General features: G+C 43.7%; 1 protein-coding gene across 5 annotated transcripts in view; it reads right to left on the reverse strand.

The window, feature by feature from the left end:
- The window catches only part of LOC119169563 (cell adhesion molecule Dscam1-like), a 491,221-nt gene that overhangs the window by 98,615 nt on the left and 376,885 nt on the right, over positions 1-15,721 (reverse strand). For all 5 annotated transcript variants that reach the window (XR_012886621.1, XM_075876196.1, XM_075876190.1 and 2 more), the window contains exon 13: positions 15,004-15,152. Coding sequence is in view for 4 of the 5 variants with exons in the window: in XM_075876196.1 (XP_075732311.1) it covers positions 15,004-15,152 (149 nt within the window). In the remaining variant the exon portion in view is untranslated. The remainder of the gene's footprint in view (positions 1-15,003; positions 15,153-15,721) is intronic.

Here is a 15,721-nt window from a genome sequence, read left to right on the forward strand (position 1 = left end):
AGTATGATATCAGTGAAAAGCTTTAAAAGTAAAACGCTAATCAAGGTCTGTGGTAACACTCGTACTCGTGCGAAAATTCTGTGAGAGCCTTGAAAATATATTTCTGAAGGAAAAAAACTTGCAGTGCTTCCGCTGATATGGTTGGAGGTAATCAAAATGGCAAAGAAAAAAATTAATCGCAATCAAGAGATGGAAAGATAAGAGCAAAACTGAAAAAAATAGAAGAAAAAGAATGTAGAGAAACAATCAGAGAGAAGCTGGAAACAGAAAAGAAGATGGATAGATAGCTAAATAAATTGAGTAAGACATAGAAATAGAAAGGACTTTATAAAAACAGACACGAAAAGAGAAAGAAGAAAGACAGAAAGAGAAGTAAATAAATAGATAAACAAGAAAAACAAAAAATAAATAGAACAAAGCACATAAAGAAAAAAAAGGAACAAAAAAAGAGAAAGAAAGAGTTGCAACAGCGAAAAAAACACTGAAAAAATTGAAAGGCCACCCAGCCGCGCTATTTCCATGAGCGAGTCATTACTAGTGTGAAGCTACAACATTATTTCATTGCTAGTTATAGAGCGAATGAAGTGGCATGTATAAATAAGGCCTTCGCCTTAGTAATGGTTATGGACGAAAAAAGTGTTTAAAACAGATGAGGCGCGCGCAAACAGGACGGGCGCTCCTTGCAACGTTGTCCTCATCTTTCTCCGGTCGTGTTTGAGGCATCAGAGCTGCTGATGTTTACCCATATATGCCCAAATATGGGAAAATTAACGAAACTCATTTATTTTCACAAAATAATTGCTTCTACGATCCCAGAAGACAGAGTAAGGATTTTATCCTTTAAAAAGTTTTTCAAACAATGATTTTGGAGACGTCCTGTATGTAGGACACCTATGTTTCACACACCATGACCAAAAATATTAGCGCCTATCACTGTCGTACGAAAGTTGCTGCACACCCAAATATTGACAAACAATCGACAAAAATATCAGGAGCATCGACAACAATTTGACTCTATATTACTTTTTCTTCTCGTGGTATGGTCCTCAGCTATACATTCACGTGAAATCGCCATTTTGTGACTGCAAGCACATGGCTATTATTAGGCCAGTGATTACCTAGACTTGCATGTGACTAGGATAGGGCATCATACAAACACATTAGGTGACGCTACTTTTTTTACAGAAAAAAAAACACACATTCGAGTTACAGTGAAAAGTTTCACCGTCCTACACGTACGACACTGAGCATATATGGTTTATTTGGGAGTTTTAGAATCGCGCACCGCGAGCGCTTGCGGTGCGGTCGCTGCTACTGCGCACGCGTCGTAACGCGGTCGGCGTTCGCGTTCGTGGACCACACGCAAAAAATCCGAAATTGCCTGCGGTAATGGTGGCCCGCATGTGGCCCGCAAGCGCTGGTTTCGAGGCTACGGTGTCGCTGCAATCGTGCGTTGCGGATCGCAGCAGCGCAAACGCTAATCTAAAACTCATATGGCACCCGCTACGCTCGCAACGCCGGCAGATCTTGCAAATGGTATTCGAAAGCTCCCTATTGTGGAACGTGTAGCCAATAGTCCAACCGTAAAGAAGCACTCAAGCAAAAATGTCATTTCTTGGCATAACTTCCTACGATAGTTCACTTTCTTTTTCTATTCTGTCCTGATCGAACTTGCTGACTGTTGAAAGATTGAGGTCCACACGACCTCGACAACTCTATTTCTAAATTCTGCAAAAAAATGGCAGCATATCCACGGAGTGAATGATTGAGAGTGGGGCGAAGCATTCGTCCGTCCATGCGTCCGTCTGTGTGACCGTTCATGCGTCTGTTCGTGCGCCCGTCCCTGCGTTCGTTCATGCATCCGCCCCTGCGCCCGTTCATGCGTCCATCCATGCATCTGTCGGTGTGTCCGTGTCCGTTCATCCATGTATTCATATATATATATATATATATATATATATATATATATATATATATATATATATCGCATCATATATTCCTCATATAGAAGCACCGCCATTCAGTGGACATCCCAAGAACTACACGAGAGGTGACACACGAACACTTTCTTATGGCTTGCGCTTCGGGTCTACTTCCCACCTTCAACCACCTCGAGTTCATGGTATATACTAGTTCACTGTTTTCATGGCACTGCGGCCCACTGCTCGCTAAACCTTTCTAAAACCAAGGAGGTTACGCCCAGCGAGTATAACGTAGCAACCTTTTCCTGTCAGATAGTGCTCAATGTACATGCCAGTGGCTGCTAATGTGAAATAAGAGACAGGAGGATTCAGCTTTTAATTTCTTACGGCTTGCGCTTCGTATCTACTTCCCACCTTTAACCACCTCGAGTTCATGGTACATACTAATTCATTGTATTCATGGCCCTGCGGCTCAACGCTCGCTAAACCTTTCTAAAACTAAGGAGGTTACACCCAGCGAGTATAATGTAGCAACCCTTTCTTGTCCGATAGTGCTCAATGTACATGCCAATGGCTGCTAATGGGGATCGCAGCGTGCACGTTGACTAAAAGCCGAATGCTCCTGTGTCTCATTCCTCCTTAGCAGCCATTAACATGTGCATTGAGTACAATCTTTTATTGTTCAACAACGCACAGAAGAAATCTCTCACCGGCACCACCTTGGAGGTCAAATGTTATACTTATTTCGGGTATGTGCCACTGGTTGTTACGTACTACGAGGGACGCCCAAGCCACGCCATAGGGAGCTTCGCCCCTAAAAAGTGGTTATAGGGGAAGCACTGATGGATAAGTAAGTAAAAAAACGCCAGGCCTGCGCGGAAAGCGCAGCACAGTCACAGCGTAAGCTAGAAGAGCAACCTTTATGAGCCTTTTCAAAACACTCATTGGTGACTACTGCAAGCACAATTGCTTGATACGCACAGGGCAATTATTAATTAATTTTTGAGGTAGTAGGCCGGCATTCGCTTTTTATTTTTCGTCATTATTCAGAGAAGCGTGGTATCTGCGAAACACTTGCAAGGAATTTTGTGTAAATTGTTTATGCAGTGGCTGACGACGATGATGATATATGGCTTAAAAGGGTATGACAGCCGCGAGTGCAGCTCTGAGAAAGAGAGGTGCTGCTTATGTAATGGAGCGCACCCTGCAGACTCCGCAGACTGTGCAGCAAAAGAAAGGGAGCTTGCCATATTGGATATTGTAGAACGCACGAGGTGCTCTCGGAGAGAAGCCGTTGCAGAAATGCAGGAGAGATCCAAAGGATATGCCAGTGTTGCAGCACGTAATACCACCGCCATGGATGCATCTCTCGCAACATCTATCGCAGAGGCCGTAGAGAAGGCTATGGAAAAGGCAATGGAACGCCTCGCAAACAACCTTTTTGAAAGCTTGGCACAATTGGTTTCCAATCAACTATCTCAAATTCTAGGTGTAGCATCTACGAATGATTGGGCTCCTCAGACATCATTGGTATCGCAGCGTACGGAAATAGAAAGTGCGACAACACGTCAGCGAGCGGCTTCTACTGAGGCAGGGACTTCCAAAACAACGGAAGACGGTGATCTTACGGATGATTCGGAAGCATGTGCAGATATGGATATGGATTCTCATAAGGCTCTGAAGCGAACCCGATCTCCCCAATCAAAAAACTCTTCGCATAATTTGAAATCTAAAAAAATATCTATCCAAAAAAGAATTCTTTGAGAACATGTCTAAGAAAGACTTTTTGCGAAAGGAGATTTTGGACCAAGCAGTTTCTGTGACGGTTCTGTCGTCAAAATAGGTTCACTAACCATACTACAGTGGAATTGCAGATCTATATTTTCCGCAGCCACAGACCTATCATACCTTTCTTCACAACTTTCCCCGGATATTATATCACTGCAAGAAACCTGGCTTTAAACCAGTCAGAAGTTTCACCTAAAAAACTATCAGCTATTTCGATTGGACCGACCTAGCAGGGGTGGTGGGCTTGCTGTCTTGATAGCAACTAAGTTTAGTCACAAAGCTACGATCTCTTATCGTTGTGTGACTCCAGATTGTGAAATTTTGATAGTAGACATAATATTACCAGACGCTTCTCCCTTGTCGTTTGTAAATGCGTATTTCCCAGCCGGTGTGCAAGACACACGAAGTCTAGATGATATGTTCTCTGCCTGCAGAAAGGATATATTAATCACTGGAGACTACAACTCACATCATGTGGCCTGGGGTTTTAAAACAGATTTAAGCGGAAAACGCTTGTGGGAATGGGCTATTGACAAGAATTTATCTTGTTTAAATTCGCAATCTGCTACTTTTGTCCGAGGTCTCTCTAAATCTGTAATTGACTTGACATTTTCAAGCTCATCTTTAAATATATGTTCGTGGCAAACTTTAGACTGTGCTACTAACAGTGACCACTTGCCTATTAGTTTTGTACTGAACTTTCCAAGAATACATGTCGCTGAAAAGGCCCGCTCATTCCTCAACTATAGAAAATTAGAAAAAGACTTGAGGGCTACTTTTGATCACCGCAAGGACATACAAGGTGACATTAGGGCTATGAGTCTGTGTGCAGTGTTAAAAAGATCAGTAAAAGACGCAACGTTTAAATTAGATTCGGCCACAAGAGGTTCTTTTAGTCCATGGTGGACTGAAGAGTGCACGAGGAGCTATAGAAAACGAAAAGCTGCATGGAAACAACTGCTGGTCAACCAATGTCCAAAAAATTGGTGTGATTATAAATTCGCAGCAGCAGACTTCAAACGCACAGTAAGTACAGCAAAAGATGGTTATAATATGAAACGACATGAGTATCTTTCTAGGGCTAAAAACAAAAAAGCGCTCTTCAGATTTTTAAGATCTCAAAAGATGTTACCACCCGCTGAAAATATTGACTCTTCTGTTCTTTCCCCCCGTCAGCTCTCTGATTTAGTAGAAAATATTGCGAAAGGGCTCCAATATAGATTTATGTCAACTCTACCACTGCACATTGTGAACCCAATGGCAGGCGAGGATTTTGAGGAGGTTACTTTAGATGAGCTGGCAGAGATAATAAGGCACTTATCTCCTTTGGCACGTGGACCAGACTGGGTAACAAATTCAATGATAAAAGTAATATTCGAGATTTGTCCAACTGAAGTACTTAATCTGGTGAATTTTTCTTTGACAAAAGCTTGGATACCTGCGGAATGGAAGCTGTCTAAAGTGATTCCACTTCTTAAAAAGCAGGAAAAAGGATTCGCCTTGGACAATGTAAGGCCGATATCAATCACGTCAAATCTGGTTAAGCTAATTAAAAGAGTTTTGAATGCCCGGGTAATAAAATATATTAATAATAACGCAATATTAAACCCCAGTCAAATTGGTTTTATATCCGGTTGCTCAATATGGTGTGCGCATGTTGATTTAGAGAGCCGAATACAACTGGCTCGGCGTCGGCGCCAATACTGTGCTTTAGTTACTTTAGATTTGGCTAAAGCGTACGATAGGGTTGAGCATTCAATTTTATTAAAACAGACGGCATATCACCACTTTCCCAACTACATCACTGCGTGGGTGTCGGAGTTTTTAAGAGGGAGAGAATATTACTGCTTTAAAGATGGGTACTCATCAAATAGATATAAGCAAACACGTGGCGTACCACAGGGGGCTGTCCTGTCGCCAGTTTTATTTAACATTTTCTTAAGCTCCATTCCATCAACTAAGGATATTCAGTTATACGTGTACGCGGACGATATTGCTTTCTTCGCAAGTAATACCGACCTTCAATCATTATACGAGAGCCTACAAAATTATCTCAATATGATAGAAAGATGGCTTAAAAATAATCATATGACCCTGAACGTAAAGAAAAGTGTGCTTCTTGCATTCTCTTTTCTGCAGCCTATCAACATCTCGTTAATGTACAGTAATGAGCTCATTCCGCAGGCGAATTCCCTTAAATATTTGGGCATCATATATAATGACACATTAAATTGGAGAAGTCACATTGATGATGTGTACTCCAAGGCAACACGGGCCATGGGGTGGCTACGGAAGCTTGCAAACCGTAAAGCGGGTTTAAGAAGAGATGTGCTAATAATGATATATAAACTTTATGTGCGTCCCCTCATGGAATTCGGATGTGTACTGTTTTCTGGCAGCGCAGCCTATAAAATGAGACCCCTAATACTGCTGGAAAGAGAAGCGTTGCGTTTGTGTCTGGGTCTACCAAAGTTTGTTGCAAATAACGTGTTGTATATGGAAGCTCGCCTACCTTCTCTGCTAAATAGGTTTAAAATTCTTACTGTGCAAGCATTCTTAAAGATATACAGTTCACACCAAAGACTCTCATTTTACGCTTTCATTCAAGAACCGACTTTATTTTTCGAAACCCATTGGTCGCGACTACACACCCCGCAAATAGTATTTGCACAAGCGCTACTAAAGCAACTGAATGTAAAAATTAGACATATTGGTCCAATACACAACCTAAAGTCAATGCTTAGCATACAATTCGATGATATATTTCCTCATAACGCGAAACAATTGGCATATAAGTATTTAAATGACCAGTTAGCAGATTATCTAGCCCACCTAGAGATAAGCAATATTATAGCGACTGATGCATCTGTGTCAAAAGAAAAGGCTGGGGTTGGCATCTTCTCTCCTTCTTTGGACTGGTCTTTTTCGATTCGACTCCCAGATTATACCCCGGTATTCATGGCAGAATTATTGGCCATTGTTCTTGCCCTACGCAAATTACCCTCGAGCGAATCATTAGCAGTTATCATTACAGATACGTTATCAGTTTGTAATGCACTTTCTACGGCAGTAAATTCAGAGCTGATGAATACGTTTCGGCATTTAGTACCGAAAAACGTAAAAAACTGCATTTGCTATGGGTACCAGGCCACCGCGGATTATATTTGAACGAAATGGCGGACTCTTTAGCAGCAGTATCCCTGGGTGGGCCCACCATCCCTGTTTTGCCAGATACGGCTTACGTAACCGCGCTAAGGTTCCGAAATGCTTGCCTGCAATGGGGAAAATGTAATTTAAATAAATTTAAAAAATTTCGAGCATTTGAGCTATTGCTGGAATAAACAGTGGTGTGTATCTCGCCAGTTAAAGGTCACTTATACCAGATTGCGCTGTGCAGTTCCACAACTAAATTATTACCTTAATAAAGCTCAGCTCAAGGCGTCACCGCTATGCATTTGGTGCAACGAAATTGAAACAATTGAACATTTCTTTTTATTCTGTCATCGTTATTCTTATCAGAGAAAAAGATTTTTAGTAGCCCCATTACAAAAGCTAGGAATACAAGTAAAGTTACCAGTAATTTTATCACTTGGCGGAACTTCATTTGGTTACTGCCACAGGGATGTATGCTCCGCTGTGTTTGATTACATCAACGCAACTAAAAGATTACCATGCTAGTGAACCACTAACTTTTCAGATCGTTAGTTTATAATTCATAGTTATGTCTTTCAAAAACAAAAGATGGTTTGACCGCTTGCTCAGCACACATTTTTGTTTTTTGGTAGTATTATTTTAAGCTACTTTTTCAGATTGGCTTCATCTTCAGTTTAGTTTCATTTAAGTATCCTGCCGCCCGGTTCTTGGCCCATCCCCCATTGTGGGTAAGCGCCATCCATCAAAGGTCATCAGCATCAGCATCAGCATCAGTATGCGCCACAGTTAATATGTGAACAAGAACAAGCTCTTGTACTGGGTTTGAACATTAGACGACCCACTCGTTACGCTTATCGCATTGTGCGACGACTGGTACGTAGTTCTTTCGCTGTTTTAAAGCACTTTAGAAGTCGTACTAACGTGATTGCTTTGCCGACATCAAGCCTGCATAACGCAAGTAAGCCAACAAGTCCCAAGCACCGGCGTAGCTTAGTCATTCTTACGCCGGCACTCACACGCGTCCGACGCAAGAATCATGGGCTTCCGTGGAGCAGCGAAGGCGGTTATTGGTGGCCGCGGAAACAAGTTTACAGATGAAAGCGACAAGAATTTTAAGATAATCTTGCCAAATCTGCCAACAGGGTGTGTAGTTTTGAACACAGTGTTCTTGCAACGGAGATATTCGAGTTGAGCCTTTCAAGGTCGAAGATTTCCTGGACGCTCTGGACAAAGAATGACTGCTTCCCATTGGGTGCCTACCAGATCAACCATGTGTGGGCGGTCATATTATTAAATAGCCCAGAGGCAATGAAGACATTACTTCAACAAAAGAAACTCGAGGTCAAGAGAAGACGCTGCCTTGTCATCGACCACCAGGAGCAGCAGGAGAGGCTGCGACTTCACTGGCTGTTAAAAGGTGTGGCTGACGACGTAGTGCGTGCAGCGCTTACAGCGTTTGGTCGTATGACGGAAGTAACACGGCAATGTTGGCGTGTTGTAGGTGTTAGCGAGGAGTTCCACAACTATTTATTACATGTGAAGCATTTCTTAGCGAACTACAGTGACGTTGCGCGTATCTATCTATCTATCTATCTATCTATCTATCTATCTATCTATCTATCTATCTATCTATCTATCTATCTATCTATCTATCTATCTATCTATCTATCTATCTATCTATCTATCTATCTATCTATCTATCTATCTATCTATCTATCTATCTATCTATCTATCCACCTGCGACTTTTAGCTCTCCTGGCCGTTTCGATAGTGGTATCAATACCAAACTTGGTATGGCATACCATCACTGTATGAAGAACATATCTGACAAGTTTTAACATGAAAATCATGACACAGATGTCATAAATGCCATGATTTCCATCTCATGGTCCTGCAGCTCTTGCAGTGGTTTCGTTCACATGGCATGTCCCAAAACTGGTATGGTATGACATGATTGCATGGCGAACACAAGCGACAGACCCTAACATGAAAATCGTGACATGCGTGTCATGCATGTAACCACATGACTACATGCCATGCCATGATGCAACCGCCATCGTTTCACTAGCTTCACATATGCCTAATTTGGTATTACGGGACGTGAATGGATGTTAAACGTATGTGACTGGTGCAAACATGATAATCATAAGATGTGTTCCATGTAAGAACATTACTACATGCCTTACTCAAGGTACCAATACACTTCGACGGGACCAGGCACGCGTGCGAGCCGGCGTTCGTTTCGTCGCGTCACGACGGCGATGCCATGCCAGGCGCCGACACGCGCGTCGCGCTGCGTTGCTTAGATGCATGCACTTGTGAGCGCGGCGGGCGTCCTTCCGCTACGAAGACAGGCGGATGCAGTGCCGTCTGGGTAACGTCATTGGCGCGAAATTCCCTATGTCGCATTTTGCGCCGGTTGCCGCCTGGCCGCGCCGACAAACGCTGGTCGCCCCGGTCGCGCCTGGCGTCAGACTATAGACTGCCCTCGTTGCCAGCGCAGCGCTGCTGAGCCCAGCGTGTACGCGTGTCAACGTTACGTCGGAGTGTATTGGGCCATTCATGATGCGCTTGTGAACGTTTCGCTAGCTCCACATATACCAAATTTAGTATAGGGTGACGTGAATATATGAGGAAGGGAAATGACACGTTCAAACATAATAGTCATGACAAGAAAGTCCTCTACGGCCTAATTTACCTCCGCTTCGTAACGTTGTGTTCACATTAAAGGGACTATCAACCTTCTTCATTCGTGCTTAGCATGTCATAGATTTCCACTGTGCATGGAATCTGCCATTTCTTTACAATTTATTTATATGTGGGGTTTAACGTCCCAAAACAACGATATGATTTTGAGAGACGCCTGGAGAGCTCGGGAAATTTCGACCACCTGGGGTTCTTTAACGTGCCCCTAAATCTGAGCACACGGGCTTACAGCACTTTGCCTCCATCAGAAATGCAGCCGCCGTAGCAGGCATTCGATCTCGCGACCTGTGGGACAGCAGCCAAGTACCTTAGCCACAAGACCACCACGGCGGGGCAAGAGTTCGACAACACGCACTGTGCTAATGAAGCTGAACCCTGGTGTCAAGGTGGATGATCTGCCACACCAGATCCGAATTGCTGGTGGATTAGCCCTAGTGGTCGCCCCGGTTGGCCTATGCAGTGCCTGCACGGCTACGGAACGGAGCATGTGCGTCGTGAGTGCAAGGTGCCTCGGTGTTCGCGTTGCCGGCGTTTCGGACATGTCGACGCACAGTGCGTTCGTGTCTACGCCTCACTGACTGGATCAGTGGACACAACGAATGTAGCGCAGCTTATCATTGCCGTCACCGAGGCGGAAGACGCTGCCCAAGGCAGTGGTGATGGGAGTGTAGCCGCATTAGACTACCATTCATAAAAGTCTACAGAGAACGCTCCACCAGAACCTACGGACAGATCAATAGATAATGCAGCAGCACTGGTTAAGGACTCGGACGATGTGAGAATGGAGTTCAGCGGGCAGGTTACTAGAGCGTCTGAACTGGCGCCTAAACAGGGCCGGCCTGCCCAAGGTGCCTTGTCGCGTGTCTGAACGGACTTGGATTCGGAGGAAAGGTCGCGGAACGGCTTTAGCGCCTCTGGGAGCAATGTTATTGGTACATCATCTAAAAGATAGCCAGAGGAAGCTTCTAGCCAACGAGAATAAGGAGGGGAGAAGAGCGTTGAGGAACCGCAGGTGAAGACGCCGTCTGTGAGACGCCCCAGCCTCAGAGCAAGACCTGCTAGTACTATGGAGAGGAAAGCTATTAACAATACGTTCTAAGTGGGCAGTGAGACTGGTCCATCGGGCGGTCCCGGAGGCATCTAGCGTTACGTTAGATGTGCTATGTAAGCGCCATGCTCCGGGCCCACTTCACCCGCAACGATAAAATGGCTCCTGCCATATTCTTTAGATTGGCAACTCTGAATGTTAGAGGCCTTGCTTCTAGAAAGAAACAAGGCCAAGTGTATCGGTTGTTGTTTGATGAAAACTTGGATATATTTGCAGTGCAGGAGACGAAAGTGGAGGGTGAGGAGGGGACAGAGAGCATGGTGCGAACGTTCACGGCGCGGTATTTTGTCATTGTGAGCCATGCAGTGTTGGAACAGAATGCAGTGTTAGAACAGAATGTATCACAAACAGAAGTAGAAGATATAAGCTCAGGCCTGGTAAGTCACCGGTGTCTGACAGCCTGAGTGCTGTGTTTTATAAATTATTTAGGATCGAATTATCCGGACTGCTCACAGAAGTCTTTAACGAGTCATATAAACTAGATAGTCTGCCTCGGCCTTTAGTGAGGCTCGTACTCTATTGATTCCAAAGATAGTAGAGAGAGAGAGAAGTTAAAACTAGTTTCATCGTATCGGCCTATATCATTAACTAATTGTGACTACAAAATCTTGATGAAAGTACTAACGCGGCGACTCCAGGGTGTTATCAAAGAATAATTGGGGTGTCACCAAACGTGCGGCATTATGGGACGTTCTATTGTGACCAATATACAGAAAATGCGACACGTTTTTGAGAGTTGTGACACCATGGAAGGTCATGTGGTGATTCTGCAGCTCGATCTCAAAAAGACATTTCACTGTGTTTCTCACGTTCTGCTACTTGCCATACTTGACCATGTGAATGATGTCTTGGCAATGAGAGATGGTGTGGCTTTGGCACATCGCTATTGCCTGACACGTAGTAGTTATAATACATTAAGGACCTCTCATTAGCACTAGGCGTACCGACCAGCAGGGATGTCCGCTTAGTCCACTTTTGTGCAGCATCTGTATATAAACGTTATGCTTAGCAATAATATAAAACAGCAGCATTCACCGTTTCAAGTTGCAGGCATCAGGAGTTGAAATTCTTGCATATGCGAATGATCTCACAGTTTGTTGCACAGACAAAGAAAACGTGGCAGAGGTTATTACTCTAATGAATAGTTTATGCAATGCTACTGGTAGTCGGGTGAACTGGGGAAACTGCTTGGCTTTTGTCATGGAGAGTGGTCATCCACACCAGAACGTTTTTGCCTATATGAAGTGGGAGAACTCGCCTGTCAAACACCTAGGGGTACCACTAGAACACTACAAACACAAGAACAGGAGAGAGAAATTCAGTCGAAGGCAAGTAGGTTGCAGGGGAATCCTATCAATGTTCCTGAGAGCTACGGTTTGCACTTTGTTCTTTTTCTGGAAACTGTGGTATATGATGCAGGTGATGCATTGTTCACGAGCCAATACACAGAAATTTCACTGTGTCTTCGCGGTGTTCGTGTGGGCCTCAAGTGGGAACAATGCAGTCGAATTAATTTATTCAGGCGTGTAAAGAAAGCTAGTTTCGGACTACCACACGTGTTCATAAGGCAACAAATAAACAGGTTCTTCTTTTTTCGTAACGTGAGTGATCCCTTCCTGCGTACGGTTCACTGAGGCTCACGAGAGCTTCACCCGGATATGTAATGGAAACAGACCACATGAATGGCGCTATCCGCAGATATCTCAATGAGGTGATCTTAAGTATCCGCTTTTTGAGTGTCAGATTTTCTAATGAGTGCTTATTTTCAGTGTCACGCAAAAATCTGTACAGAGATGTCTGTGATACAGTTTTACCCGTTCTAATCTACAGGGCCATATAGAGTGGAGGTCAAGGACAGGACGTGCTAAAATGGGTTAAAACAATGCAAGTGGCTCCTGGCGACAAATACCTTCTTTTTTAGGCTTCAAACAGGAACTTTGCCCGTCAAGGTTTTTCTAGAAGAGCGGGGTGTCTTTCTACCTTGGGGGGTCAGACTGTCTCATTTGTAAGAAGCCAGAGACTATTTGTCACGTTTTTTTGCATTGCTGGGAGGGAGTGCATTTTTGGAATGTATTGTAGAGGACAACCAATAAGGAATTCCCGCTAGACCCATACGGTATCAGATTTCTGCCGATTCAAAATGAGGATTGTTTGCCGTTTGATTCAGTAATGTTAACAGGCCTTCGCAGTTTGTGGCGGGAACGTATGGCAGGATTTCACTTGTAATTCAGATGCACGAGCCACAAGAATGTGCTTTGGATAGCCCATGGCGAAATTTGTGGAACTTACAAAAACACGGGAGTCTGTTCCTGAGTGGTTGTTGAAGGAGGAACCCCTGATACCTCTCAAGAAATTTTAAAGCTAGTGCTTATTCAGTAGGACTGCCACCAGTTGTTTTCGCGACCTTTACGGCATTGTTCATGTATATAGTGTCTGGAAATAAGCAATAAAAAATAACCGGCGCTATCTCCGTGGTAGAATACTGGGCTGGCAGCCAGCACACCTGGGTTAGAGCCCATTTGTGTCACTGGTGCTAGGTTTTTTTTTTCTAATTTCGCGCGATGTGGTTAGGGACACCGGCGGCGGTGGCAGCGGCGGCAGCGGACAGCTGCGCGTGACCCGAGTTCTGATCTCATAACAGCTTTCGCTGTAAAACACATCTCGTTAACTGAAACAGAGGAGCAAGACTAAAAGAAACAGAGCTTTCATTTAGTTTTGTTCTAGTAAAGTAGAGTACTTTTCCTACTCCGCTGTTAAGCTTTCTTTTTACGTGATGAAGATTAGTTACTTGTGCCTTATCGAAAGAAGCATTCCTCTATCAGTGTGCAGGTTCCATTTTATGCATCACGAACGAATATCACAATGCACGCAGACAATGACTATCACGCCAGAGCATGAAGATGGGTCACTGTCTTGATCTTCAGTTTGCGTGACCCGCCGCTGTGCTCCAGTAGTTACGTGGCTTCGCTGCGTAGCAGGCTGCTCGTGAGTTCAACGCCCGATCCCCGTAGCTGTGTTGGAGCAGTCGTAGTAATAAAAAAAAGCGAAGAAGTAAACGCATTCATTGATGTTCACTTCGCATTAGGGTTCGGGTTGAAGGTATAGTCCAAGTTTGTTCGGAGCGTTCCGCTAGAACATTTATGCTTAGCATAACTGTTGCTGTGGGACAGCGAGCGTCCGCAATCAATATTTGATTTCACGCAAGACATGCTGAATAGTTGGCACGGTGCCTAAAGGTACACTTTTGAAAAATTTAGTATGGTGTTGCTCTTTTTGCTTTGGTAGGTAAAAATAGATTTTTCTAGGAGTCTTGCGTCAACATTGTTTCCTGCGAAGATATTTATTTGGCTGTGAACGGTAGAAAGAAAAGGAGGTGCCAAATATTGCGCAGCGTTGGTCGTATTGAAAACTAGTTACAGAGCATGTTTTTGGCCTACGTATTACAGTGCAATGCTTTACGCTCAGTAGTGTCTAAATCGAGCACTGTCACATTATTACTGTTTATTCATGTGAAAGCTCTAGATGCCTCATAAAAAGCGAAAAATAACTGTTGGCGTCATGGTGACGTCGCAGAGCGTAAATACATGACGTCGTCGCTTGGTTACAGTTGGGCCGATCACAGCGAAACTGCAATACCAGGTTAGGTGCACAAAGCTTGCGATGCTTCCAACCGGTAAGCTGTGCAAGACCACTTTCACTTTAAATGCTAAAAGCTTTCAGAAGTAAGGGAGGATCAATACTTGTGGACTGAGAAGAAGGATAAGATTCATTTCACCCTGCACAATCATTGGCGTAAGCATGAGGGACCTTAAGAGCATCTGAGTCGCCACACCGTTGCGCTTACTAGTGCTTCTGGTTGTATGCGAGTTGTGTGGTGCATAGTTTCCTGAAATTAACGTTCAGACACTATGAGAATGATGGGTAGTAGACAAATTTGTCTAGCCATCGTGCCTACAGGCTTCAAACACACTTTTGACTTTGTTTATTGCCACGTTTTTGTTTTGTTTCGAATGGAGCAAAGAACTGTCGTGACCTTCGTGACCCGATTTGAATTGGTAAGCTTAAAAGGTTTAATAGGTGAAGTGCAAATTACTGAACATTTGCTGATTGTCGCCTCGTGACAAAGCAACTCCAGGCGACGCAAACGCAAACGAAGCCGGAAGAACGAAGACAAAGCTGTGTATTACCCATCATTCTCATGCTGGCTGAAGTGCCGTGCGTTGCTGCTCTCGTCGACACTAGCGCCAGATTTACCTTTAGTGTATTCATAGGGAACTCTGCGGTGTCAAGAGTTAGTTACGAGGGCCAACGCCCTGACTATCTCACCCTGAACAACGACTTGAAAGTTTGTCTCGTCTCTCCCATAGGCATTTGAGGCCATGCACGTGAACAGCGATGAATCACGGCGGTCGGCAGACTTGATGTGAACTTCGGACACGACGTGCTCTGGTAAGGTCGTCGTTGTCTCTTTGTATCTGGAAAAAAAGTCGGTTTGAGGTGTGAAGTGAAAACGTACGCTAACACATGCGTGCGCGTTTTTTTATGCAAACTTGTTTTTTCTTAGTAACTTTAAGATACTGTAGAACCAAATACTCTCTCACATCCTCACATCGGATAAATGTTCTGTGAATAGAAAATTTAAGTATGCATTTTAAGTAGGAACTCCTGCAAACATTCCAGAATCGCCAACGGAAAACCAACGGAAAACAGAAAAAAACGACATTAAACAAACAGTTGTGCCATGTCATGGTGAACAGAAGCAGTAAGGAATAAGGTCTATACTTGTGGCGCATTACTAAGGGCAATTGTAGTAAAACAGTCATAGCCATTTGGTGTTTTGCCACAATAGGTATTAAAAAAATGAACTTGCTAACAAGTAATATCGCGCACAATACAAACGATAATAATAAATTTAACACATTGGCCAAATAAGACTTCCCATTACAAGGCAAGAAATATGAATAATACGTCTTAACAAAGAAACCTTCTGGTCTTATTCAATTTTAGAATAACCTTTAGTGAACTCAAATCAGACATCTAACTT

This window comes from Rhipicephalus microplus, chromosome 2, assembly GCF_043290135.1.
Source record: "Rhipicephalus microplus isolate Deutch F79 chromosome 2, USDA_Rmic, whole genome shotgun sequence".
In the NCBI taxonomy this organism is placed as follows: Eukaryota; Metazoa; Arthropoda; class Arachnida; order Ixodida; family Ixodidae; genus Rhipicephalus; species Rhipicephalus microplus.